General features: G+C 44.1%; 2 protein-coding genes across 5 annotated transcripts in view; both read right to left on the reverse strand.

Annotated features, from left to right (window-relative positions):
• The window catches only part of LOC310760704 (uncharacterized protein), a 395412-nt gene that overhangs the window by 337791 nt on the left and 31914 nt on the right, over window positions 1-25707 (reverse strand). The gene's annotated exons all lie outside the window — the stretch shown is intronic.
• LOC310760695 (uncharacterized protein) overlaps window positions 1-25707 on the reverse strand; it is a 67828-nt gene that overhangs the window by 5132 nt on the left and 36989 nt on the right. For 2 of the 3 annotated variants that reach the window (XM_083609683.1, XM_083609685.1), the window contains exons 2-5: window positions 23384-23891; window positions 16853-16934; window positions 16492-16574; window positions 460-586 (exon numbers count right to left, since the gene is read on the reverse strand). In XM_083609683.1, coding sequence (XP_083465809.1) covers window positions 460-586; window positions 16492-16574; window positions 16853-16934; window positions 23384-23800 — 709 coding nt within the window. In that variant the 5' untranslated portion in view covers window positions 23801-23891. The remainder of the gene's footprint in view (window positions 1-459; window positions 587-16491; window positions 16575-16852; window positions 16935-23383; window positions 23892-25707) is intronic. The other variant, XM_083609684.1, reaches the window with a different exon arrangement.

The following is a 25707-nucleotide window of genomic DNA, read 5'->3' on the forward strand; positions in this document are numbered from 1 at the left end:
CCCCTCCATCTCCAATGTCAGTCGTCTCTCTGGTCAACCCAAGACTGACAGCAGCAAAAACAAAAACAGAAAACTTGACAGAAGCTACTTATCTTTCCGCACAACTCTGAAGCTAAATAAAAAAAAATCCTTCCAGTAGCACCTTAGAGACCAACTGAGTTTGTTATTAGTATGAGCTTTCGTGTGCATGCACACTTCTTCAGATACCAACACTGAAGCTGACATTTAAGATGGCTGGGCAGTTCAGACAAGCCCAACCGTGGTATAAAAAGGCAGAACTGGAGGAAGATGGTTCACAGAAAAAACTGGAATTTGCTGTTCAAGGTTTCTTGTGGGGGTGTTAGGTTCCCATGCGTTATAGGGGGTGCTGTTGAGCTCTGTGGAAATGTATGAGGCTTGTCACGTAGAGGTATTTTTTGAATTTCCAGGCAGATAGGACGATCCCACAGGGAGCCTTACCAAGAGAGTCCACGATCCCACGATTCTCCTCCATGACGTCCTTATGCAGAGCTCTCTGGTCAGGATCCAGCAACGCCCACTCCTCGTCCGTGAAACGAACAGCGACATCTTCAAAGCACACTGGACCCTAAAAGAAAAAGGAAATGCCCTCTTCTGAGACAGCAGAAATATGATCTGCTTTCCTTCCTCTTAATTGCTGTGTTGTTTTAATAGGATTGCTTTCAATGGGATTGACACTTTGACACGCAGTCTGGAAACGTCTGTCTACATGCTTGGTTCTGGCCTTCAACTGCCCAGATTCTGCCAACTTCAGACAGGGTTGATTGTCTTCCCAAACAGTGATGGGCAGGCAACAATCCCCATAGATCTCTTGCACCAGGCATCTATAGAACTCCAGTTCCCTGCACAATTCCGACAGTGCAATGAACTCAGCCTCAGTAGAGGACAGCGCAATGAGACTTTGCTTCCGGGACTTCCACCCAACTAGAGATTCCCCAAACTTTATTACCATCCCAGATACAGACTTCCTGTCATCCAGATTCGCCCTGTCGCTATCTGCCCAGCAAGTAAGTGCCGTCTCACCTGCAGCTGACAGCTTGAGACTGAAGTCCTTGGTATCCTGCAGGTAACGCAGCACCCGCTTGATACCATGCCAGGCATTTGCACTGGGCTTTGATGCTTCCCTACTGAGCAGATTGGTAGCAAAAGCAATGTCCGGCCTGCTCCATTGGGACAGATCCAACAGACTACCCAGAGCGGACTGGAAGAGCTCAGCGTTCTCGCACTCAACGCGTTCTGCTAGCCGACTGTCTTTCACGTAGCTTGTCTCCATGGGTGCCCTAACCCCTGCACAATCAGACATTCTGAACTTCTCAAGCAACTGCTCAATCTTGCCTTTCTGACTGAGCAAGAAGCTTCCATCTTCAGTCCTGTCTATCTGAACACCTAAGTAGATCCTTACTGCACCCAGGTTCTTGAGCTGAAACCGTTTTCCAAGCTCTTTGGCAAACTTCTGCACCTGTTTGTTTGCCCCTGAGATGTGAATGATGTCATCAACAAAGATCAACACCATTTCCTGTGACTCTCCTGACCCTTTAAGGTACAGGCAGCTGGGGTCGGAGCCAAACAGTATAAATTGAGAGCATTTGCAGATGACTTAGTTTTGACGTTACAGGAGCCAGAATCTAGTACCAAAAGAGTTCTAGAATTAATTCAAGAATTTGGTCAGGTGGCAGGATTCAAATTGAATAAGTCCAAAACTAAGGTTTTAGAGAAAAATCTGACATTGTTTGAAAAGGAGAAATTCCAGAATGAAACAGGTTTGACTGTGGTGAAGAAAGTGAAATATCTGGGGATTAATATGACAGCTAAGAGTGGGGATTTATTTAAAAATAATTATGAGAAATGCTGGTCAGAAGTGAAAAAAGATTTTGAAATATGGTCAAATTTGAAGCTTTCCTTGATGGGTCGAATTGCAGCTATTCAATCCCAAGGAGAAAAGTACGTGATAGTGGGAATCTATGCACCAAATGAAGGGAAAGCTGAATTTTTTAAGAAGTTGCATGAAATTCTGATGGACCATATGGATTACAACTTAATTTTGATGGGAGATATGAATGGAGTAGTTTCAACAAATATGGACAAAGCACAAAGACAGGTAATAACAAAAGATGGAAGACTACCAAAGACTTTTTTCGAAATGACTGACAATATGGACTTGATTGACATTTGGAGAACAAAACACCCATTAGAAAGAGAGGGAACCTTCTTTTCTGAAGCCAAAATGACATGGACAAGGATTGACCAAATTTGGGTGACTAGCAGTATGGCACCGAATATAAAGAAAGTGGAAATCTGCCCAAAAACCTTCTCCGACCATAATGCAGTAAAGATGGTGATGAAGCAAACAACAACTGGTTCCTTCAGATGGAGAATGAATGACAACTTATTCAGAGACGAGGAGATTTGCAAGAAGGCCCAAAAAACTTTGAAAGACTACTTTGAAATTAACTTGAGGACTAAAGTAGAAAAAAGAATAGTATGGGACGCAAGTAAAGCCGTGATGATACAACAAAATACATTAAAGAAGAGAAAGCAAAATGAGAGGAAGGAAAAAATCTTGGAAAAGATAAAAGAAGGGGAAAAGAAATTAAGATCGAAGCCGAAATCGCAAGAGATTTTAAGAGAGATTAAATTTCATCAAACACAATATATGGAGCTGGCCCTTGTGGTCTCTTCCAACTCTATGATTCTATGATTCTATGATTCTATGATTCTATGAATCAAGAATTAGAGTGGAAAATTAAGCAAATGAGACAAAAGACCTTTGAATCTGCTGATAAATGTAGCAAGCTATTGGCCTGGCAAATAAAGAAGAGACAAAAACTCAACACGGTAACAAATATAGAAGTGGAAGGAAAGAACATAAGTAACCCAGCGGAAATTAGGAATTGCTTTCAGAACTACTTTAGACAACTTTACACACAAGGGCCGCAGAAAGAAATGGATATACAACAATTCCTCGAGAAAAATGGGCTGAAAAAGGTTTCACAGGAAAGTAAGTTAATTTTGAACCAGGAGATATCAGCACAAGAAATAGAAGATGCCATTCAAGGCATGGCGTTGGGCAAATCCCCCGGGCCGGATGGACTGACTTCCAAATACTACAAAGTTTTGAAGGAAGGATTGATACAACCTTTGAAGGAAGTCTGTAATGAGATTATGGAGGGGAGAAGGGCACCCGATACGTGGAGAGAGGCCTACATTACACTTATACCAAAGACAGAGACTGAAAAGACCCAACTTAAAAACTACCGACCCATCTCGTTACTAAATGTGGATTACAAAATTTTTGCTGATATTTTAGCAAAAAGATTGAAAAGAGTTTTGATGGAGGAGATTCATGGGAACCAAGCGGGCTTTCTCCCGAAAAGGCATTTGTCGGATAATGTAAGGAATATAATTGACATTTTGGAAAAGTTGGAAGTGAATATAAACACTAAGGCTGTTTTGATATTTGTGGATGCCGAGAAAGCCTTCGACAACATTTCTTGGAGTTTTATGCTGAAGAACCTCCGGGGGATGGGGGTAGGCCAAGGGTTCGAGAATGGTATAGGTGCAATATATTCTGAACAGAAAGCAAAATTAATTGTAAATAACGTGGTCACAGAAGAGTTCAAGATTGAAAAAGGGACACGTCAGGGGTGCCCTATCTCCCCACTACTTTTTATATTGGTCCTGGAGGTTTTGCTTAATATGATTAGGAGGGACCAGTTGGTTAAAGGGATTCGGGTCGGAGCTAAACAATATAAATTGAGAGCATTTGCAGATGACTTAGTACTTACATTGCAAGAGCCAGAAGCTAGTACGAAAAGAGTTTTAGAAATAATCCAAGAGTTTGGTCAAATGGCAGGATTTAAATTAAATAAGTCAAAGACAAAGGTTTTGGAGAAAAATTTAACACAGGTTGAAAAAGAAAGGTTTCAGAATGAGACAGGGTTGACTGTGGTTAAAAAAGTGAAATATTTGGGTATTAACATGACAGCCAAGAATGTGAATTTATTTAAAGACAATTATGAAAAAACTTGGACAGAAGTGAAAAAAGATTTGGAAATTTGGTCTAACTTAAAGCTTTCCTTGTTAGGCCGAATTGCAGTTATAAAAATGAATGTGTTGCCAAGAATGTTGTTTTTGTTTCAAGCATTGCAAATAATGGATAAAATGGATTGTTTCAAGAAGTGGCAAAAGGATATATCTAAATTTGTCTGGCAGGGCAAGAAGCCCAGAATTAAATTTAAGATATTAACGGACTCAAAGGAAAGAGGGGGGTTTGCCCTGCCAGACTTTAAACTCTACTATGAGGCGGCAGCTTTCTGCTGGCTGAAAGAATGGCTGCTTCTTGAAAACACAGACATTTTAGATTTGGAAGGTTTTAATAATATTTTTGGGTGGCATGCATATTTATGGTATGACAAGGTTAAAGCACACAAAAGTTTTAAAAACCACATTGTCAGAAAAGCACTATTAAATGTCTGGACCAGATATAAAGATTTGTTGGAAAATAAAACTCCAAGGTGGTTGTCACCAATGGAAGCTAAGGCAGTTAAAAAGTTAAATATGGAGTCGAAGTGGCCAAGATACTGGGAAATTTTGGAAAAGGAGGGGGACAAACTGAGATTGCAGAGTTTTGAGAAATTAAAAGGAAAGGTGAGAGATTGGTTGCACTATCACCAAATAAATGAAGCATTTAAATTGGACAGTAAAATTGGCTTCCAGGTGGAAAAATCAAAATTAGAGACAGAACTGTTAGAACCCAGTACTAAAAATTTGTCTAGAATGTACAATTTGCTGCTGAAATGGAATACACAAGATGAAACGGTTAAATCAGCTATGATTAAATGGGCTCAGGACATTGGTCATAATATTTTGTTTGCTGATTGGGAAAAGTTGTGGACCACTGGGATGAAATTTACGGCATGTAATGCCTTAAGAGAAAATATTATGAAAATGATATATAGGTGGTACATAACCCCAGTCAAGCTTGCAAAGATTTACCATTTGCCTGATAATAAATGTTGGAAATGTAAAGAAACTGAAGGTACATTCTTTCACCTTTGGTGGACGTGCCCGAAGATTAAGGCATTCTGGGAGATGATCTATAATGAACTTAAAAAGGTATTTAAATATACTTTCCCTAAGAAACCAGAGGCCTTTCTCTTGGGTATTGTCGGCCAGGGGGTGTTAAAGACGGACAGAACTTTCTTTATGTACGCCACAACAGCAGCAAGAATACTTATTGCGAAGTACTGGAAGACGCAAGATCTACCCACACTGGAAGAATGGCAGATGAAGGTGATGGACTATATGGGCTTGGCAGAAATGACGAGCAGAATCCGAAACCAGGGAAGAGAAGCAGCGCAAGAAGAATGGAAAAAGTTTAAGGACTACTTAAAGAAATACTATAAAATTGATGAAAGTTAGAATGATGTTGGATTGGAAGATAAATGGTTGCTATTAGTAAGGGTTAAGACGAGGAGAATAAGGAAGATTAGATTAAATGTAATTGAAAATAAGGGAAGATTTGCTGTGTATTTGATAAGAATTTGGAATACAGAAACGGGAGGCATGAGGAAGTCGGGGAAGAAAGGTACAAGAAATTAGGATATGAAATGGTACATGTTTTTTGTCTTGTTTATGTCTCTGTCTGTTTATGTATGTTATGTTTGTTTTTTTTAAAAAAAACCTCTTTAATAAAAAATATTTAAAAAAAAAAAAAGAATTGCAGCTATAAAGATGAATGTATTGCCTAAAATGTTATTTTTGATTCAAACATTGCAAATTGTGGACAAGATGGGCTGTTTTAAGAAGTGGCAAAAAGACATTTCTAAATTTGTCTGGCAGGGCAAGAAGCCCAGAATAAAATATAAGATTTTAACTGATGTAAAAGAAAGGGGTGGTTTTGCTCTGCCAGACTTTAAACTTTACTATGAATCAGCAGCATTCTGCTGGCTGAAAGACTGGCTGCTTCTTGAAAACACAGACACTTTGGATTTAGAAGGTTTTAACAATGTTTTTGGATGGCATGCATATTTGTGGTATGACAAGGTTAAAGCACATAAAGCATTCAAAAACCACATTGTTAGGAGAGCTTTGTTTAATGTTTGGATCAGATATAAAGATTTGTTGGAAAATAAGACCCCAAGGTGGTTGTCACCAATGGAAGCGAAAGCCCAGAAAAAGCTCAATATGGAGGCCAAATGGCCGAAATATTGGGAAATTTTGGAACAAGAAGGAGACAGATTGAAATTGCAGAGCTTTGAGAAACTAAAAAACAAAGTGCGAGACTGGCTTCATTATTTTCAGATAATGGAGGCTTACAATTTGGACAAGAAAATTGGCTTCCAGGTGGAAAAATCCAAATTAGAAACAGAGGTGCTAGAACCTAAAACTAAGATCATGTCAAAAATGTATAACTTGCTGCTGAAATGGAATACACAGGATGAAACGGTTAAGTCAGCTATGATTAAATGGGCACAAGATGTTGGACACAATATCATGTTTGCTGACTGGGAACAGTTGTGGACCACCGGTATGAAATTTACGGCATGTAATGCCTTAAGAGAATATATTATGAAAATGATATACAGGTGGTACATGACCCCAGTCAAGCTTGCAAAAATATATCATCTGCCTGATAATAAATGTTGGAAATGTAAAGAGACTGAAGGTACATTCTTTCACCTTTGGTGGACGTGCCCAAAGATCAAGGCTTTCTGGGAAATGATTTATAATGAAATGAAAAAGGTATTTAAGTATACATTTCTGAAGAAACCGGAGGCCTTTCTCTTGGGCATAGTCGGCCATTTGGTGCCAAAGAAGGACAGCACTTTCTTTATGTATGCTACAACAGCAGCAAGAATACTTATAGCAAAGCACTGGAAGACGCAAGATCTACCCACTCTGGAAGAATGGCAGATGAAGTTGATTGACTCTATGGGACTGGCAGAAATGACTGGCAGAATCCGCGACCAGGGAGAAGAGTTGGCAGAAGAAGATTGGAAGAAATTTAAGGAATATTTACAGAAACATTGCAAAATTAATGAACTTTGAAAGATGTTGGATTGAACTTATGTGGTCTCTGGCTGTTATGATAAAAAGAACTGGGATTAATATTGTTTAAGTTATAAAATTTTAAAAAATGTTGATTGGGAAAAAGGGTGTTAGGTAAAAGGAATGTTAAGAGATTAGGATTTGCTGGATTAACAATTCGAAATAGAAAACAAGAAGGGGAGGTATGAGGAAGTCAAAGAAACATGTTATTGAAAAATTTATATTGAAATTGACTTGTTTTTAATATTTTTCTTTTTCTTTTTCTTTTTGTGTTTGTATAAAATTGGAAAAATTGAATAAATATATATTTAAAAAAAAAAAGGTACAGGCAGCTGTCAGCAAAACTCTTCCTGATACCTAGCTTCTCTCTCTTTTTTTGAAAATAATATTTATTACTTTTCCAACAATTTAAACACTACAAAAAAATTGACAATACAATACAATACAAAAACACTACATAACACTAACACTAACACATAACACTAACACATTAAACTAACAAAACAAAAACAGTTTAAAACACATCAATTGCAATATCTTATCTTTCATTCACTTATTTCAACGACCTCCTCACACCTCCCTTTTTGTATTCCACTTCTGTTAATTGTTTCAGCAATTCATTTCCATCTTCCTCTGTTTTCTATCCTATAATTATCTTAACACATTCTAACCTTATTTTTTCCTTTAACACTCTATTAATCTATTTATACTTAATTCCTTATAACATTTCTACTAAAGCCATATAACTTCATTCCAACATTTTTCTAACATTCATTAATTTTACAGTATTTCTGTAAATAGTCTTTAAACTTTTTCCAGTCTTCTTCCACCGACTTCTCCCTGGTCTCGGATTCTGCCAGTCATTTCCGCCAGTTCCATATAGTCCATCAACTTCATCTGCCATTCTTCCCGGGTGGGTAAATCTTGTGTCTTCCAATACTTCGCGATGAGTATTCTTGCTGCTGTTGTTGCATACATAAAAAAAAAATGTTCTATCCTTCTTTGGCACCAATTGGCCGACCATGCCCAGAAGAAAGGCCTCTGGTTTCTTCAGGAAGGTATATTTGAATACCTTTTTCATTTCGTTATATATCATCTCCCAGAATGTCTTAATCCTTGGGCATGTCCACCAAAGGTGAAAGAATCTATTCTTCTCTTTTTTCCCCCTCCTCTTCCAAGTCTGAAGGCCCTCACAATTCTAAACTCTTCTTGACCCAAGTCCAAATCCCAAAAGTCAGCAAATTCCTGTGTGAGAAGGTCTGTCAAGCTTTCCTTCTCCAATTCAGGTAGGGCTCTAATCCTCAGATTCGTCTGTTTTTCTTTAAGTTCAATCATGGCAAGCGTCAACTTATGTTCATCAAGTTGCCTCTGTAGGGCTGGGACTCTCTCTCCAGTTGTGTTACTTTACATTCAGCAGCAGCTGCTTTCTCCCTGGCTTCCTCCGCAGTCTGCCGTATCAAAGCAGATTCCTGTATCAATTTCTGGATGGTTTCTGTATTGGTGTTCACCTTTTGTCCCAGATTACTTAGACTTTCTGTATTTAAGTCAATTTTAATAGTTGTAACATCCACTTTCTTGTTAAGCTGTTCCAATGAATCATTTATCTTATTTAATGCAACCGCTAAGGCCTCTTCTGTCGACATTCCTCTTGGTTTTGAGTGTACTGGTGCAGAAGCAGCAGCAGAAAAAGCAGGGAGGCCTGTTGTTGAGCCTCTCCTGGGTTGCTGCCAAGTCCTCCCAGACCTTATTTTTTTTCCAGTAGTTGACTGGTCTGTTTTTTCCTTTCCATTTGCCATAACACTTAAAGGATTCAAGGTCAGTCCCAGAGTCTCACAGATTTTTATCTTACAGCTGGAAATTCCCCTAGGCCAGCTCTTGTAAAGCAACCAGTTTCAAAGGCTTCCACTAGGGGGAAACAGTTTCTATTTATATTAGTCAGTAATGTCCTCTTTTCAACACAGTTCAAACAATCCAAAGTTAGTTTCAGTTTTCAGTTACTTTTACTCCTTTTTAAAAGCAGCCGGAGACAGTGGAAACAATGTATTTCTCTTATTTAGCTAGCTGTCAATGAACGTTCTAAACGCTGTCAATGAACATTCAAAAAAGTCAGTCCTGCTAGCAGCCCGTTTCCAGGGTCAGAGCAGCGGTATTTTAGCTCTCTTTGCTCTCTCCTGCAGGGTTTCCCCACGAGTAGGGTGCCCGCCGAATCCCACGCTCACAGGCTTCTCCCGACTGTGATTTTTTGCGGGTCTCTGCCTTCGCCGTGGCGGCCAGACCCAGATTCCCACGGGGCAAATTCCTCCCAATCAGAGGAATTCCGCCATTACCGGAGGCACCAACCTGGAAGTCCGATACCTAGCTTCTCTAAGGCTTCATTCAGGTACAAGTTTCAATTTCTGGCCGATTGCTTTAAGCCATAAATGGACTTGTGAAACTTCCATAAAGTATTCGGCTCATTGCCCTCAAACACTGCAGGAGGAAGCATGTACAGATCCTCCTGGAGCTCTGAGTTCAAATAGGCCACATCCACATCAGAGTGATTCACCTGAAAAACTCTTTCTGCAGCAATGGCTAAGAGCATGTGCAGAGTTTCACTTCTGGAAGTAGGAGCATATACCTCAGTATAATGCAGCCCCTTTTGCTGCGTGAACCCTCTGGCTGCTAGCCTAGCCTTTTACTGTGGTTCCCCTGTTGCTGTGGGTTTAAGACGGTAAACCCAGCGGCTGCTCACGGCCTGTTTGCCCACTGGCAACGTTGTGAGGGAGAACACACCTAGAGACTCCATTGAGCTCATCTCCTTCTGCATTGCCTCATGCCATTTCCTGGCTTCTTCCTGAGGCAGTTTCTGAACATCCTCAAAACTCTCGGCTTCACACTGTGCCATGCCAACCCACACACTTGTGACTGCAAACCTGTCAGGAGGTTTACCTTTCGTTGTGCGAGCTGAACATCTCAACCCAGTTTCAGGTACCCCCTCAGACCCACTAGGACCAGCTAGAACATCCTTGGTCTCCGAGAGCTCCCCCTCTGACTTACTGCACCATTTAGACTTCTCAGCTGAACCTGTGGGTGAGGAAGGAGCACTTCTATGCTCAAGCTTCACAGCTTTAGGAGAAGTTCTTCCCTCTACCTGCTCTGGGTCAGGACTCTGTGCCTCAGCAGCAGGTTCAACCTCTACCTCTTCCTCAGCAGCAGAGTCTTGCAGACTCTCTGAAAGAACATCAGGGTTCCCATGTATGCGTGTCCATCCATTCTACTCACAGAACTCAGCACTGCTGCTGAGCAGAATCCTGGACTGATTGCCTGTTGGACAGGCAAATCTCCACCCCTTGGTCCCTGGCTCATACCCACAGAAAATCATCTTTTGGGACCCAGGGCCACCCTTTCTGAGCTTGGCGTTTGGCACAAGGACCCAGGCCTCGCAGCCAAATACACGGAAGAAATGCACCTTGGGCTTCTTGCCATGCAGCAGAAAATAGGGTGTGTCCCCTACAACAGAGTTGAATGACCTGTTCAACGTAAAATTAGAATTTTTCCAGGCTTCGGCCCAAAAGCGCTGGGGAAGCCCGGCATCAGACAGCAGAGCTGCGGACATGTCCTGCAGCGTTCTGTTCCTACGTTCTGCAACACCATTCTGTTGGGGTCTGTGTGGAACCGTCAACCTGTGATCTATTCCCTTCTGGCGGAAGAAACTTTGCAGCGCAGACCCGGCGAATTCCCCACCGCGGTCAGTCTGAAAGTTACACACGTGTGTGGAAAATTGCAGTTCCACTGCTGCAATCCAGTCTCTGATCAGTGGCGCAGCCTCACTCTTGTGTTTGATTATGAAGACCCACCCATTTCTAGAAAAATCATCTGTCAGAGTGAGAGCATATTTGGCCCTGCCCAGACTGGCTACTGGCATAGGGTCACACAAATCTGCATGCACCAGCTCAAAAGGACTGCTGGTCACTCTTTCAGACCTTGGGTAGGAGCACGTTTTCACCTTCGCCTGCTTACACACCCTGCAACCAATAAATTGAGCACATGACTTCATTTTGCACCCCTCAGTGCACTCTGGGATCTTCTTCACATAACCCCAGGACATGTGACCCATCCTCCGGTGCCAAAAATGATGGCACGCATCATGGACTGGAATGTTGGCACATTGTGCTTGAGCTGCCTCGGTGGTACCTGGACCTGCAAGAGAAGTTTCTAGCACAAACAGCCTGTCTTTACATTCCACACTGACCAGGTGTTGTCCATCCCTGGAAATGAAACACATGTTATTCTCAACACAGACTCTGTAACCATCAGCAACGGATAACAGACAGCAGGACAATCCGGGGACTACAAACGCCTCTATCGACTCCTGCAAGAAAGAGCAAAACAATGAGCCAGATTGTGTCAGAGGACGTTTGGTTCCATCTGCAAGACAGATTTCCCAGATTTTACAGAGGTGCAGTTCTGCAAAAGACCACTAGATGGCACGAGGTGGTGGGAGGCACTAGAATCGATTACAAAGGTCAGCACAGCATCCTGTTCACAGCTCTTTACTATTGCCATGGAAGCTGCTAGGTGCCTTTGTTCAGAGCCATCCCTGCCAGTTCCCTTTGTTTTCTGCTTCCCACGCTTTGACGACGCAGATGTGGTGGCTCTTATCTGTTGGTTGATATGGGAGATGACCTTGGTTCCTTCTGGAGCTTCTACAGGGCAGTCTCTCACGAGATGGGAGGGGGACCTGCATCTGTGGCAGCATCTCGAAGCAAAAGCCCCCACCCTTGGGTGCAGGACAGCCTGGGCCTGCAGCTCGAACCCCGGCTCTCTGTCTACGAGCCTCTTCATCACATAAACGTGTATTCCCTGCACCCCCACCTTTGGGTGCACAGCCTGTCCCTCAGCTCTCTGTCTATGGCCCTCTTCATCACATGGCCTCCCAGAGACAAAGCACCCAACTGGGTGCCCCTCAGCTCTCTGTCTATGGCCCTCTTCATCACATGGCCTCCCAGAGACAAAGCACCCAACTGTGGTTTCAGGAACGTGGCCTTCAGCTCCCACTGGGCCCTCAACTCCCTCATGGCCCTCGGCTCCCGCTGTTGTTACACAAACCCTCTCCAGCGCCTGCCAAGCAGCCTGAGCCATCTTGAGACCCTCAAGGTGGGGCAACAGCAAAGCGTGCACACTTGCCCTCAGCATACACAGCACCTGCTGCGCTCTCTGCAGAGCAGCCTCCACGTCTGCTGCAGCAGCTCCAGCAGCAGCCTGGGCCGATGGAGCTTGTATGCAATGCCAGAGCCCTGTGGCCATTAGCCACCCACTTGCTCTTCTAGAACAGACTTCCCAGTTCTGGCCGTTGAGCCGCTCAAAGGGGACGTCAAAAGTTTATTGAAGCTCTGCCATCTCCTCCCCCGGGGCTCAGTACTCGCGTGCCAGCTGTTTTCCGAGGAGAGGCCTCCAGCTTCATCCTTGCCAGCCTGCTTCAGCACACAGCTTCGCAGCAGCTTCACCCAGAGAGCTCTACTGCCTCTGCTCTCAGCAAAGCAGCAGGCAGGATCTGAGAGCTGGGCTTCTCTGCAGCTCCTCAGCACACAGCACAGCTCAGACATGAAAGCTCTGCTTGCCTTTACAGCGTAACTCTGCGTCCATAACCTCTGAGATTTATTGCTCGGGGGGAAAGGTCCTGACTATAAGAAGAGGCCAGAAGGAGCCTGGGTTTCTCTCTCTCTCTCTCTCTCTCTCTCTCTCTCTCTTCCTTCTGGTGTTCTGTACATAGTATGCTGAATGTTAAGGTTTAGACATTATAAGTTGTGGTAAGTTTAGGTTAAGTCTGCTGCAACTGGATTTCTTATGGACAGGGCCAATCCTGAACGTTTTGGATGTGGGACCAGTATCCTCATTTGTCTTCAGTAGCAGTAAAGCTCTGCTGGATGAAATACAATTGCCTCTGGTCTATTTTGGGAAATCCTGTAACCTGTTTAGGTTTTACTCTGCTAACTATACATTGGAGTTCTGCTGGATCAATAAAGAGTAGAATTCCATGACAGGGTCATAGAATCATAGAATCATAGAATCACAGAGCTGGAAGAGACCACAAGGGCCATCGAGTCCAACCCCCTGCCAAGCAGGAAACACCATCAGAGCACTCCTGACATATGGTTGTCAAGCCTCTGCTTAAAGACCTCCAAAGAAGGAGACTCCACCACACTCCTTGGCAGCAAATTCCACTGTCGAACAGCTCTTACTGTCAGGAAGTTCTTCCTAATGTTTAGGTGGAATCTTCTTTCTTGTAGTTTGGATCCATTGCTCCGTGTCCGCTTCTCTGGAGCAGCAGAAAACAACCTTTCTCCCTCCTCTATGTGACATCCTTTTATATATTTGAACATGGCTATCATATCACCCCTTAACCTCCTCTTCTCCAGGCTAAACATGCCCAGCTCCCTTAGCCGTTCCTCGTAAGGCATCGTTTCCAGGCCTTTGACCATTTTGGTTGCCCTCCTCTGGACACGTTCCAGTTTGTCAATGTCCTTCTTGAACTGTGGTGCCCAGAACTGGACACAGTACTCCAGGTGAGGTCTGACCAGAGCAGAATACAGTGGCACTATTACTTCCCTTGATCTAGATGCTATACTCCTATTGATGCAGCCCAGAATTGCATTGGCTTTTTTAGCTGCCGCGTCACACTGTTGGCTCATGTCAAGTTTGTGGTCAACCAAGACTCCTAGATCCTTTTCACATGTAGTGCTCTCAAGCCAGGTGTCACCCATCTTGTATTTGTGCCTCTCATTTTTTTTGCCCAAGTGCAATACTTTACATTTCTCCCTGTTAAAATTCATCTTGTTTGTTTTGGCCCAGTTCTCTAATCTGTTAAGGTCGTTTTGAAGTGTGATCCTGTCCTCTGGGGTGTTAGCCACCCCTCCCAGTTTGGTGTCATCTGCAAATTTGATCAGGATGCCCTTGAGTCCATCATCCAAGTCGTTGATAAAGATGTTGAATAAGACCGGGCCCAAGACAGAACCCTGTGGCACCCCACTAGTCACTCTTCTCCAGGATGAAGAGGAACCATTGATGAGCACCCTTTGGGTTCGGTCAGTCAGCCAGTTACAAATCCACTGAGTGGTAGCATAGTCAAGACCACATTTTACCAGCTTCTTTACAAGAATATCATGGGGCACCTTGTCAAATGCCTTGCTGAAATCAAGGTAGGCTACATCCACTGCGTTCCCTTCATCTACCAGGCTTGTAATTCTGTCAAAAAACGAGATCAGGTTAGTCTGACATGACTTATTTTTCAGAAATCCATGCTGACTACTGGTGATCACAGCATTCCTTTCTAGGTGCTCACAGACTGTTTGCTTAATGATCTGCTCCAGAATCTTCCCTGGTATTGATGTCAGACTGACTGGGCGGTAATTATTTGGGTCCTCTCTTTTCCCCTTTTTGAAAATAGGGACAACATTTGCCCTCCTCCAGTCTGCCGGGACTTCGCCTGTTCTCCAGGAATTCTCAAAGATGACTGCCAGTGGTTCTGAAATCACATCTGCCAGTTCTTTTAATACTCTTGGATGCAGTTCATCTGGCCCTGGAGACTTGAATACATCTAGACTAGCCAAGTATTCTTGTACTATCTCCTTAGTTATTCTGGGCTGTGTTTCCTCTGCTGAATCATTTGCTCCAAATTCTTCAGGTCGGGCATTGTTTTCTTTATCGGAGAAGACTGAGGCAAAGAAGGCATTGAGGAGTTCAGCCCTTTCTGTGTCCCCTGTTTGCATTTCACCATCTTCTCCTCTGAGTGACCCCACTGTTTCTTTGTTCTTCCTTTTGCTACGAACATACCCATAAAAGCCTTTTTTGTTGCTTTTAACCTCTCTAGCAAGCCTGAGTTCATTCTGTGCTTTAGCTTTTCTGACTTTGTGTCTACACGTGCTGGCTATTTGTTTGAATTCCTCTTTGGTGGTTTCCCCCCTTTTCCATTTTTTGTACACATCCTTTTTTAATCTTAACTCAGTTAAAAGTTCTTTAGATAGCCACCCTGGCTTCTTTAGGCACCTTCCATGTTTCCGTCTCATTGGTATTGCCTGAAGTTGTGCTTTTACTATCTCCCTCTTAACAAACTCCCAGCCATCATGAACTCCCTTTCCTTTTAGTATTACTGTCCATGGGATCTCACCAAGCACTTCCCTAAGTTTTATGAAGTCGGCTTTCTTAAAGTCGAGAAATTGAGTCCTAGTATGCTTGGCTGCTCCTTTCCGCTGTATAGTAAACTTCAGAAGAGCATGGTCACTCGCGCCTAATGATCCTTCCACTTCTACCCCACTAACCAGGTCATCAACATTAGTTAGGACCAGATCTAAAATGGCTGTTCCTCTTGTTGCTTCTCCCACTTTCTGGACAATGAAGTTGTCTGCAAGGCCAGTGAGGAATCTGTTTGACCTTATGCTCTTGGCTGAGTTTGACATCCAACAAATATCCGGGTAATTGAAGTCCCCCATTACTACTATCTCCCTTCCTTTTGCATGCTTGGCCATCTGTTCCAGGAAGGCATCATCTATGTCCTCCGTTTGGCTTGGGGATCTATAGTAAACTCCCACAATGAGGTCACTGTTATTCTTCTCTCCCTTAATTTTGACCCAAATGCTCTCACTTTGGCTTTGAGGTTCTAAATCTTGGATCTCTTCACAGGTATACACATCCCTGACATATAACGCCACTCCTCCTCCTTTCTTGTCTGGTCTGTTTCTCTGAAATAGATTGTATCCCTCCATTATTACATTCCAATCGTGGGACTTATCCCACCAGGTTTCAGTGATTCCTATTATGTCATATTTAGTTTGCTGTACCAAGAGCTCAAGCTCATCTTGTTTATTTCCCATACTTTGCGCATTAGTGTACAGACATTGAAGTCCATTAATCATTCCTCCATGAAATCAGCTGCTAAAAGAGAAGGCCCCCGGCTCCCCACAGCTTTCCAAGTCCCCTCCTCTCTGGGGTTTCTGGCAAGCGATTGAACAGTGCGCCAGTGTGCAGCCTGCCTTTGCTCCTCCATTGTCAGACGTCTCCTGGCTCTGAGAGACAAGCAGGGAGGGGGGCTTCTGGCAGAAGGAGAGGGAGCCCCCAGTGGCTCCTCCTTCTCCTGACTCAGCTCTGCCTCCCGACCTCCCTCCTCCACTCGCCTCCTTCCTCTTCTGCCTCTGATTCTGGACTGCATTTTGACACAGAGTCTCCCAGCTCACTAAGCCCTGTTACCCCTTCAGCTTCTGACACCTCCTCTTCCCAGGCTTCTCCCTCTGACTGCTCATCCTTCCTCCACCTCTACTCCTTGGTCTCTAAGACGTCCTCCCTTCCTGGCTCCCCAGCTGCTTCCTCCCACCATTCCTCTGTGCCCAAGCAGTCCATGACATTGCTCCATCCCTTGGCCTCTGTCCCCACAAGGCTGCTTCCTCTGACCTGATCTGGTTCCACAGCCGCTGCTTCCCTTCTGCCCCCATGAAAAGGTGGATCAGGAGGTCTTGCCAGCATCATTCTTTCACCTACAAGAGAAAAAACGTAAGCAGGACGCCAGGAATGCCTGCCTCTCTCACAGGTGAAGCAGGACATCTCTAACTACAGATGGGCCTTTGAGAAAGCCGTACCTGCTGAGTGCAGTTAGACGTTTGTGCCCATTTCATATGTTAGTTGTATAAAAATACACCTCCCCTCCTCTGGACCCTTGACCCCAACAGTCCACCCCCCCAAAAAAAGAACCCACAGATTAGTTGGGAAACCAACAGAATGAGACCAAATGGAGAAAAACCGCCTTCCTCCTTACCCAGTGGCCTCTCTCTGATGTCGAACGGAGGCCTCTCTGCCTCACAGGAATCCAGGTCCATTTCCTCAAAACGATCCTTTTCCTGAAAGAGCAACAAGGATTTGTTGGGTTGAAATAACGACAGACAGGTAGCGAGTGTCATCTGGGAGGCATCTCCTGAGCAAGTCTCAAGGAGCCTCTTTTATTGAATATTACAACATTGCCACATATGTGCTTATTGCTGATTGGTTAACACAAGTACAAAGCAAAGGTTGTATTAATCACCAATAGATTAAAGACTGGGAAAGGGTGCACAGAACTAGACAGGCATGAAAACCTCCTAATTAAATTATAACCAATGATTAATATAATAAGACTTAAAACAATTACTAATGATTGATATAGGAAACTTAAAAGAGCATAGTAACCACGTTCCGTAGATGTGATCAACTATGCATTAAGAATGGGTCAAAGTACAATGTTTTCCTGAACTCAATGTGAACTGAACATTCTAAGGTGGTGAGTGAATGTCTTAGTACGGTTTGTGCAGCATTATGTGCAGGAGCTAAACTTAAGAGCAAGACTTCCCATCAGGCCACAGTCGTGTATAGGATTATAGCATCCAGCATCCCAGCATCTCTCCCTTTCTTTATTTATTTAATGGTGAGTGGGACAAAAATACATCGGGATACGTGGTTTGCCAGCGCATACCCGAAATAATTCCGCCCACCGATGTTGTTATGTGAATTCAGTGTGAATGGGACAAAAAATACCTCGGGATACGTGGTTTGCCAGCGCATGCCCGAGATAATTCTGCCCACATCTCCCCTAATGTCTACTGTTGGTGCTGCCATTTCGCAAAGTAGGCAGCAATAATTTTATTGGGTGGCTGAGGAGGAGAAAAACACTGAGACCAAAGGCGTATGAGACCAGGGATGCACTGGATGAAACAACATAGCAAAATTAATATACATATTATGATAATAACATATTGAAAAAGATTGCGAAGCCAATTCATATTTGGCAACCAGCCAGTGAGCCACTGGGTAAACGAATCCCAGAGGCCAGAAAGTCCAACGTCCTGTTTGATGTGATGTGTGAGATTTTGCAAATGAGAAATTTGTGCTTGAATAGTTTTAGAATTGTCAGTAATATTGAAACAACACATGTCATTCACTTGTTCACAACCATAATGATGAAGCATTAGCAAATAATCTATTGCAGCGTGATTCTGTAAGAGTCCCGTGATGCAATTCACTCTGTTCTTTATTCAAAAGGTGAAGAGCTTGTGAAGTAGAATTCAAGGCTTTTGCTGCGGAGCAAGCTAAAGAGTTAATATTATTGCTATTCCGTACAGCCAATCCAGGGACTCCTAAAAGAGAGACAGCTAGAGAAATATATTCAGATCTGATAGGGAGAGAAACAGAATCATCACAATCATTAGTCAATTCCACAGAGCGTCGATATCGAGAGCGGGATAAATGATGCTTTTTGGGTAATATGATAGACAAACGGCTTAAGCAGCAAGGTGTGCCATGGCTAATATTTGCTGGAATATAATTGAATGTGTAGCCTGGACACGACCAGAACCAGCCTTCAGGCAGCTCTGTATATTTATATACATAGGAAATATTTACATAATCAGAACAGTTGAAATTATCCTTGCCCATTGTCACACAGTTGGGTTTTGTGCAATTGACCATACAGGCGCAAGTGATATTAAAAGAGGCCACATATGGGGTCAACAAATCAATGGCCAGAGATGGGCGTCGGCGAACTTGGTTACCCCAGTTATGGTAACCGGAATAACCAAGGGTGCGGAGAGAATCATTTTGGGGTAAGGATGAATAAAACCAGGTATCATTTTGCAAATTGAGAGGGTCATGGCAAACAGGGATAAGGCAAGACCCAAGGATTTCACCTATTGATACCTGCTGAGTTAGGCAAAAGGATGAAACATTGAGGGTTTTTGCAAAAGATTCCCACACATTAATTGGTGTGGAATCACCGCTATTAGGAGCGGAAGCAGAAAGGGGCAAAAACAAAACACTGAAAATGAGCACTATCATGGAATTTATATTAAGGCACGAAATGAGGCACAGAAGCAAATTATCAGGGCTTGCTTCCAGCTGCTGTTCCTTTCTAAACTGTTCAGCTTGAAGTGAGAGCGATTTTATTTGGCCACTGAAGACGGAAAGGCTGGAGGGCTTGATTCACATAGTATGGGGGAGTGCAAGCTTACTCATTAAATTGAATGGTAGCTTGCAATTGTTGTAGCAAATCTCTGCCCCACAGACTGAGGTGGATTTTCAGCACACAGGGCTGGATGTATGCAATGGTTTCAGAGCTATCAGGCAGAGAAACAGGCAGCCACTGTATGCTTTTAGAAGAGGTTTGAGGTCCACCCACACCCCAAACTGCAGAGGCAGACTCAAGGAGCCACGTGGGGTCCCAGCAAGTACTAGATATGACAGAAATGTCTGCGCCTGTGTCAATCAAGCCTTCCAGAACTTTGCCATTGATTTTGTACTTGCGTAGAAGTTTCTGTTCACCGATCCTCTGGATTACAACTAATAGCTGTGGAGAGAGAGGAGAGAGCTGGTGCAAATTACTATCCATAATAGAAGCAGTAGGATGAGAAGGGAGCACTACCAAATGTGCCCAAGACTCACCCTTTTTAAACTGCATGGGCAGATGGTTCCAAAGTTGAACCATGATTGTGCCCACATAGGCAGGATCTAGGACTCCCGGAATAATCATGATTCCTTCTTTGGCTGCAGAGAATTTGGGTAAAATCAAGCCTGCGACCTTAGGAGGTAGTGGGCCTGCCAGTTGGGTGGGCATGAGCACGATTTCACCAGGTAAAACAGCGTCTTTGGTTTCCTGATTAATTAAATCAATGGTGAAATCAGAAGGTGTTTCCTTAGGAAAATTTTCAATAGCGGAAACTGATGGCAAAGGGCTCTCTATTTCTGTTTTTCTCTCTATTTCTCGTGGCCCGAGAGTGGGGCCACCATGGAGTTTCCTGAACTCCGGCACTGATTTGCCCAATGATAGCCTTTACCACATTTGGGGCATTTTTTGGAAGGTTTAGCCTTATTGCCATCACCATTCCTATTTGCTCCTCCGCCAGGGGCTCTGCATTGTTTAGCAAAATGACCTGGGCGCGTGCAGTTGAAGCAATTGCCTGTTGGCTTATTGCCAGCTTGGATGGCACCGGCAAGCAAGGACATCGCATGACTCTGGCTTCCAATTTCTGCACAAGTTTGAATCATATCGGCCAGGTCATATTTAGGGCGATGTATAATTGACTGCAATGCCTTTTTGCAGTCGGTGTTTGCATTTTCAAAAGCCAATTTTTTCATCAATTCATTTTGGGCTGTAGTGTTATCAACCTGCCTAGTGACTGATTCTTTCAACCTATCTATAAATTGATGGTAGGGCTCCGAATGTTGTTGCTTAATATTAACAAAGGAGCTCAGTGGTTGCCCTGAGACAGGGACTTTCCGAAAGGCGCGTTGCACACAGGTCGCGGTGTGACTAAAATGCAAAGGTGTTAGTGTCGCCTGGGCTGTTATATTATCATACGGACCAGCGCCATAAAGTTGACTGGCTGTATGCTGTGGATATTGTCTCCCTGGTTATTTAACTTATATGCAGAATTCATCATGCGAAAGGCTGGGCTGGATGAATCCCTAGCCGGAATTAAGATTGCTGGAAGAAATATCAACAACCTCAGATATGCAGATGACACAACCTTGATGGCAGAAAGTGAGGAGGAATTAAAGAACCTTTCATTGAGGGTAAAAGAGGAGAGCGCAAAATATGGTCTGAAGCTCAACATCAAAAAAACGAAGATCATGGCTACTGGTCCCATCACCTCCTGGCAAATAGAAGGAGAAGAAATGGAGGCAGTGAGAGATTTTACTTTCTTGGGCTCCATGATCACTGCAGATGGTGACAGCAGCCACGAAATTAAGAGACGCCTGCTTCTTGGGAGGAAAGCAATGACCAACCTAGACAGCATCTTAAAAAGTAGAGACATCACCTTGCCAACAAAGGTCCGTATTGTAAAAGCTATGGTTTTCCCAGTAGTGATGTATGGAAGTGAGAGCTGGACCATAAAGAAGGCTGATCGTCGAAGAATTGATGCTTTTGAATTATGGTGCTGGAGGAGACTCTTAAGAGTCCCATGGACTGCAAGAAGATCAAACCTATCCATTCTTAAGGAAATCAGCCCTGAGTGCTCACTGGAAGGACAGATCGTGAAGCTGAGGCTCCAATACTTTGGCCACCTCATGAGAAGAGAAGACTCCCTGGAAAAGACCCTGATGTTGGGAAAGATGGAGGGCACAAGGAGAAGGGGACGACAGAGGACGAGATGGTTGGATAGTGTCTTCGAAGCTACAAACATGAGTCTGACTAAACTGCGGGAGGCAGTGGAAGACAGAAGTGCCTGGCGTGCTCTGGTCCATGGGGTCACGAAGAGTCGGACACGACTAAACGACTAAACAACAACAACAAAAATGCTGTGGATCAGCCAGGGCTGCTGCATTATGCTTAAATTCACTTTCAAAAACTACATATTGCGCTGGAGATAAAAGCATGCGCATTAAATCTTTCCAATCTTGGGGTAGCATTGTGTAACCACTTGCTATCCCCTCCAGCATCCCTATCACATAGGAGGATTTTAAACCAGAATCAGCAATGGCTCTCCTTAGTTCCCTCATAACAGAATAAGGAAGTGCCTCGTACAACACCTGTTGTTGAGCAGTTCCTGGGTTGGTATAGGAGATAGGGAAAGCAGATGGCATTTCCCCAGCCCATTCAGACTCTTCCTCTAAGGACAGGAGCCCTTTCTGCCTAGCTATAGAAAGCGCGGCGCGCACAGCTCCTGTAGGAGAGCACGCAGGGGCTGGGGCAGGCGAAGGAGGGATGGGGGGGTGGATGTGGGCTGAGGCATAGGGAGGGGCTGGCAAGGTTGCGATGGAGGTAAAATCTTGGGGTAAGGTGGGGGATTGTCTGCAACTGACAAAAGAGCAGGTGCCGTCGGAGATGCCTGAGGTCCTAATCTAGCGACGGCATCTGCACACTTCTGCCAAATAAGCAGACAATGAATCGGAGCACTCGGTTCTGCAAAAAGGGTTTTTCCGATCTTTTGCCAAGCCTCTGACCCTAAAGACCCCAATTCTGGGTACCAGGGACATTGACAAGCAATCTCACATAACAATTGTTCAATTTCTTTCAAAGAAATATGAGCGCCCGCCACCAGCTGTCTAACGAGATGGAGCAATTCCTTGGCATGCTCCTGCTGGAACCTAGTCAGTTCCCCCCCCCCATACTCATGAAGTAGCGCGCTGAGAGTTTTCCAGTCGAGTGAAGTACAGGGGCTTGGCCGCGTAAGGGATCTGGCAATCACATCGGGGTCACCAGATGTTGGGTTGAAATAACGACAGACAGGTAGCGAGTGTCATCTGGGAGGCATCTCCTGAGCAAGTCTCAAGGAGCCTCTTTTATTGAATATTACAACATTGCCACATATGTGCTTATTGCTGATTGGTTAACACAAGTACAAAGCAAAGGTTGTATTAATCACCAATAGATTAAAGACTGGGAAAGGGTGCACAGAACTAGACAGGCATGAAGACCTCCTAATTAAATTATAACCAATGATTAATATAATAAGACTTAAAACAATTACTAATGATTGATATAGGAAACTTAAAAGAGCATAGTAACCACGTTCCGTAGATGTGATCAACTATGCATTAAGAATGGGTCAAAGTACAATGTTTTCCTGAACTCAATGTGAACTGAACATTCTAAGGTGGTGAGTGAATGTCTTAGTACGGTTTGTGCAGCATTATGTGCAGGAGCGAAACTTAAGAGCAAGACTTCCCATCAGGCCACAGTCGTGTATAGGATTATAGCATCCAGCATCCCAGCAAGGATTCAAAACAGAAAATGAATGACAAGAAATAGCAGAAAGAAAATGGAAAAGTAAAAATCTTTAAGGGTGTGAGATTTCATTCCATGGATGCCTTCCCAGAAAAAGGATGGGCCATCAGGAGAGCATTATGGGATGTTCTCTATCCTCTTTCGAGCCCCTAATAAGAATAATAATAATAATTTTTTATTTGTACCCCACCCTCCCTGGCCAGAGCCAATCTTTCGGCGGCTAACATCATATACAAAGAACATAAGAACAGGCAATCGATTAATTAAAATACTTCTTAAAATTAGTTCAAAACAAATAAAAATCTGGACAGACGGCAGTCCACTGGTAAAACTGAGAGTGGTTAATATTCGCTAGGGCCAACTACTGTTACCACTGGTCTTATAAAGGAGGTGTGAGCGGGCTAGGAAGCCTCTTTAATGCTTATTCTTGTACTGAAAGAAAAGAATCAGACTGAACCCTGAACAAAGGCCTGGCGCATGTCAAATCCCGCAGTGCCCTGGTCTCTTGTGAGAGAGTGTTCCACCAGGCCGGAGCCACATCCGAAAAGGCCCTGGCTCTGGTCAAGGTAGTATCCAGAGGAAAGTCTCCCTCACCTGCTTTCTCTCTGCCTGCTTCCTCTCCTCTGCCTGACTCAGGAGGAAACCTTCGGCCAGGGCCACAGCCTGGGAACTGGTCTCCGCTCCACAGTCCCTCACCCAGCTCTCCATCTCCAGTGGAAGGACAGCCAGGAACTGTTCCAAAATCACCAGGTCCAGCATCTCAGCTTTCGTGTGCCTTTCTGGCTTCAGCCACTGAAGGTCAAGGTGGTAGAGTCGGCTACAAACCTCTCGGGGTCCTTTGGCCTCCTGGACGCAGAACTGCCTCACCTGCTGGCTCTGCACCTCTGAGCGGAGGGTGTCCTCCTCACCCAGGATCTTCTGCCCAGAGTTTTCCCAGAATCCCCCACTGCTCCCAGTTTGGATTGCATGGCCTCTTCCTGCTCTAGGGCCAGCTGTGTCTTGCTCATCCATCTGTGCTCTCAGGAAGCCTCTGAGAGATCAGAAGGTACCCTTTGGTCTTCTGTCAAGTTCTGTCCGTCTTAATGAGAAGCTCTAACAAATCCTAGAAAGCAAATACATTGTTCTGTTACAGAATTTGTAGCTCAGGAGAAGAAACGGATCCCTGAACAAGCATGGATGAGACTTGCCAGGAATCAGGACTGGACGGCACCAGAGCCCGAACCATGAGATACCTTTTTGAAAAGAAAGAGGAGGAGGAAGGGGAGAAGTAAGTCTCTAGCCCTCTAGCAATGCAAAATGTGAGGCAACTGAAGGGGTTTCTGGGAGATGAATCAGCCTGGTTTCTCCTGCCTTCCAGTCAATGCAAGAAGTCAGAACTGACTGACAAGGGAGTCATTTGTATCTTGTGGAAAATGGATGCTTGGCTCTGGTGGGGGTCCTCACCTGGGGGTCCTCAGGAGTTGCTCTCCCCCCACCCCCACTTCAGGGCACATTTCTCCCCTGCTTCTGTCTCCTTTTCTTGCACTTGGACTCTCTGCCGCTCTCAAGACAGACTCCTGGGGTGGGATCCCTTTTTCTTTGCTCTGAGCCAGAAATCGGCCAAACGGGAGTGGCACTCAAATCGTTGGCAGACTATAATTTCTGCCTCAAAATCTCATAACTCCCGGAAATTTTGGTCCTTAATAAAGGGAAGAAACACGAAATATCCCTTAATGATGATCCCGGCCCCCTCATGGGAGCAGTTCCTGAGAAAATATTTCTCAGTGGCAGAAGCTCCGGCCACTCATTGGAGACCTACTAATCCCCTTCCCGTCTGGCCTAATACCGACCCTGCTGAAATCCTAGAATTGATAGCTGAGCTGAAAACTGGTAAGACCCCTGGGCCAGATTTGGTCCCTGTTGAGGCTATAAAGCTTCATTCTGCATGGTGGGCAGGGATTTTAGCTAAAACGTTCGACGCAATAAATGCCACGGGCTTAATACCAGGAATGTGGAAGGAGGCCATTATAATTCCTATCTACAAAAAAGGCCCTCCCGGTGACCCAGGGAATTATCAGAATATCAGTCTGCTATCGTCCATTGGGAAAATATATGCCCGTTTTTTGCTGGCAAGGCTGATGAAGTGGTCAGTTGAGGCTGACCTGATTGGACAAGAGCAAGCTGGATTTAGATTAAACCGATCCACAACAGACCAGGCAATTATTCTTTATCACTTAGCCCGGAAACCTCGACGGGGCCAACTTTGCGCAGCTTTCATAGATCTGAAAGCTGCGTTTGATAGTATTCCGAGGAAATTACTATGGGATAAACTTGCCTGTTGGGGAATAGATAGAAGGCTATTGCGGCTTATCTCCCAACTTCATGCCGGGTCCGTGGCCAGGGTGAGATTATCCCCTGCGGGAGACCTGACTAACCCAGTGCCAGTAAATAAGGGTGTACGCCAGGGTTGTATTTTAGCACCTCTTCTTTTTAACTTATTTATCAGTGATATGAGGAACCCATTAGCCGTCTCACAAAAATTTATCCACTCCCCTCGTATAGCAGATTACCACTGTCCTTTACTTCTCTACGCAGATGATGCGGTACTACTCTCTTACTCCAGAGTGGGTTTAAGGAGGGCACTAAAGATTTTTGCGACATATTGCCATTCTAATCATCTGTCTATCAACCACACCACGTCCAAAGTACTGATATTTTCAAGGAGTCGAAAACTTTATTCATGGAAACTGGAGGGCACGAAAATCGAACAAGTACATAAATTTAAATATTTAGGAATTTATTTTCAATATAATTTAGGGTGGAAAGCGCACGTTGAATATCTTCAAAACAAGACAAAAGCCCTATCACACTCCCTCCTCCGTTTTTTTCTACTCTGAGGGGGCCTTATTCATCCCTGCGGCCTTGAAAGTGTATAGCAT

The sequence above is a fragment of the Podarcis filfolensis genome, assembly GCF_964270895.1.
Source record: "Podarcis filfolensis genome assembly, chromosome: 4".
Taxonomy (NCBI): Eukaryota; Metazoa; Chordata; class Lepidosauria; order Squamata; family Lacertidae; genus Podarcis; species Podarcis filfolensis.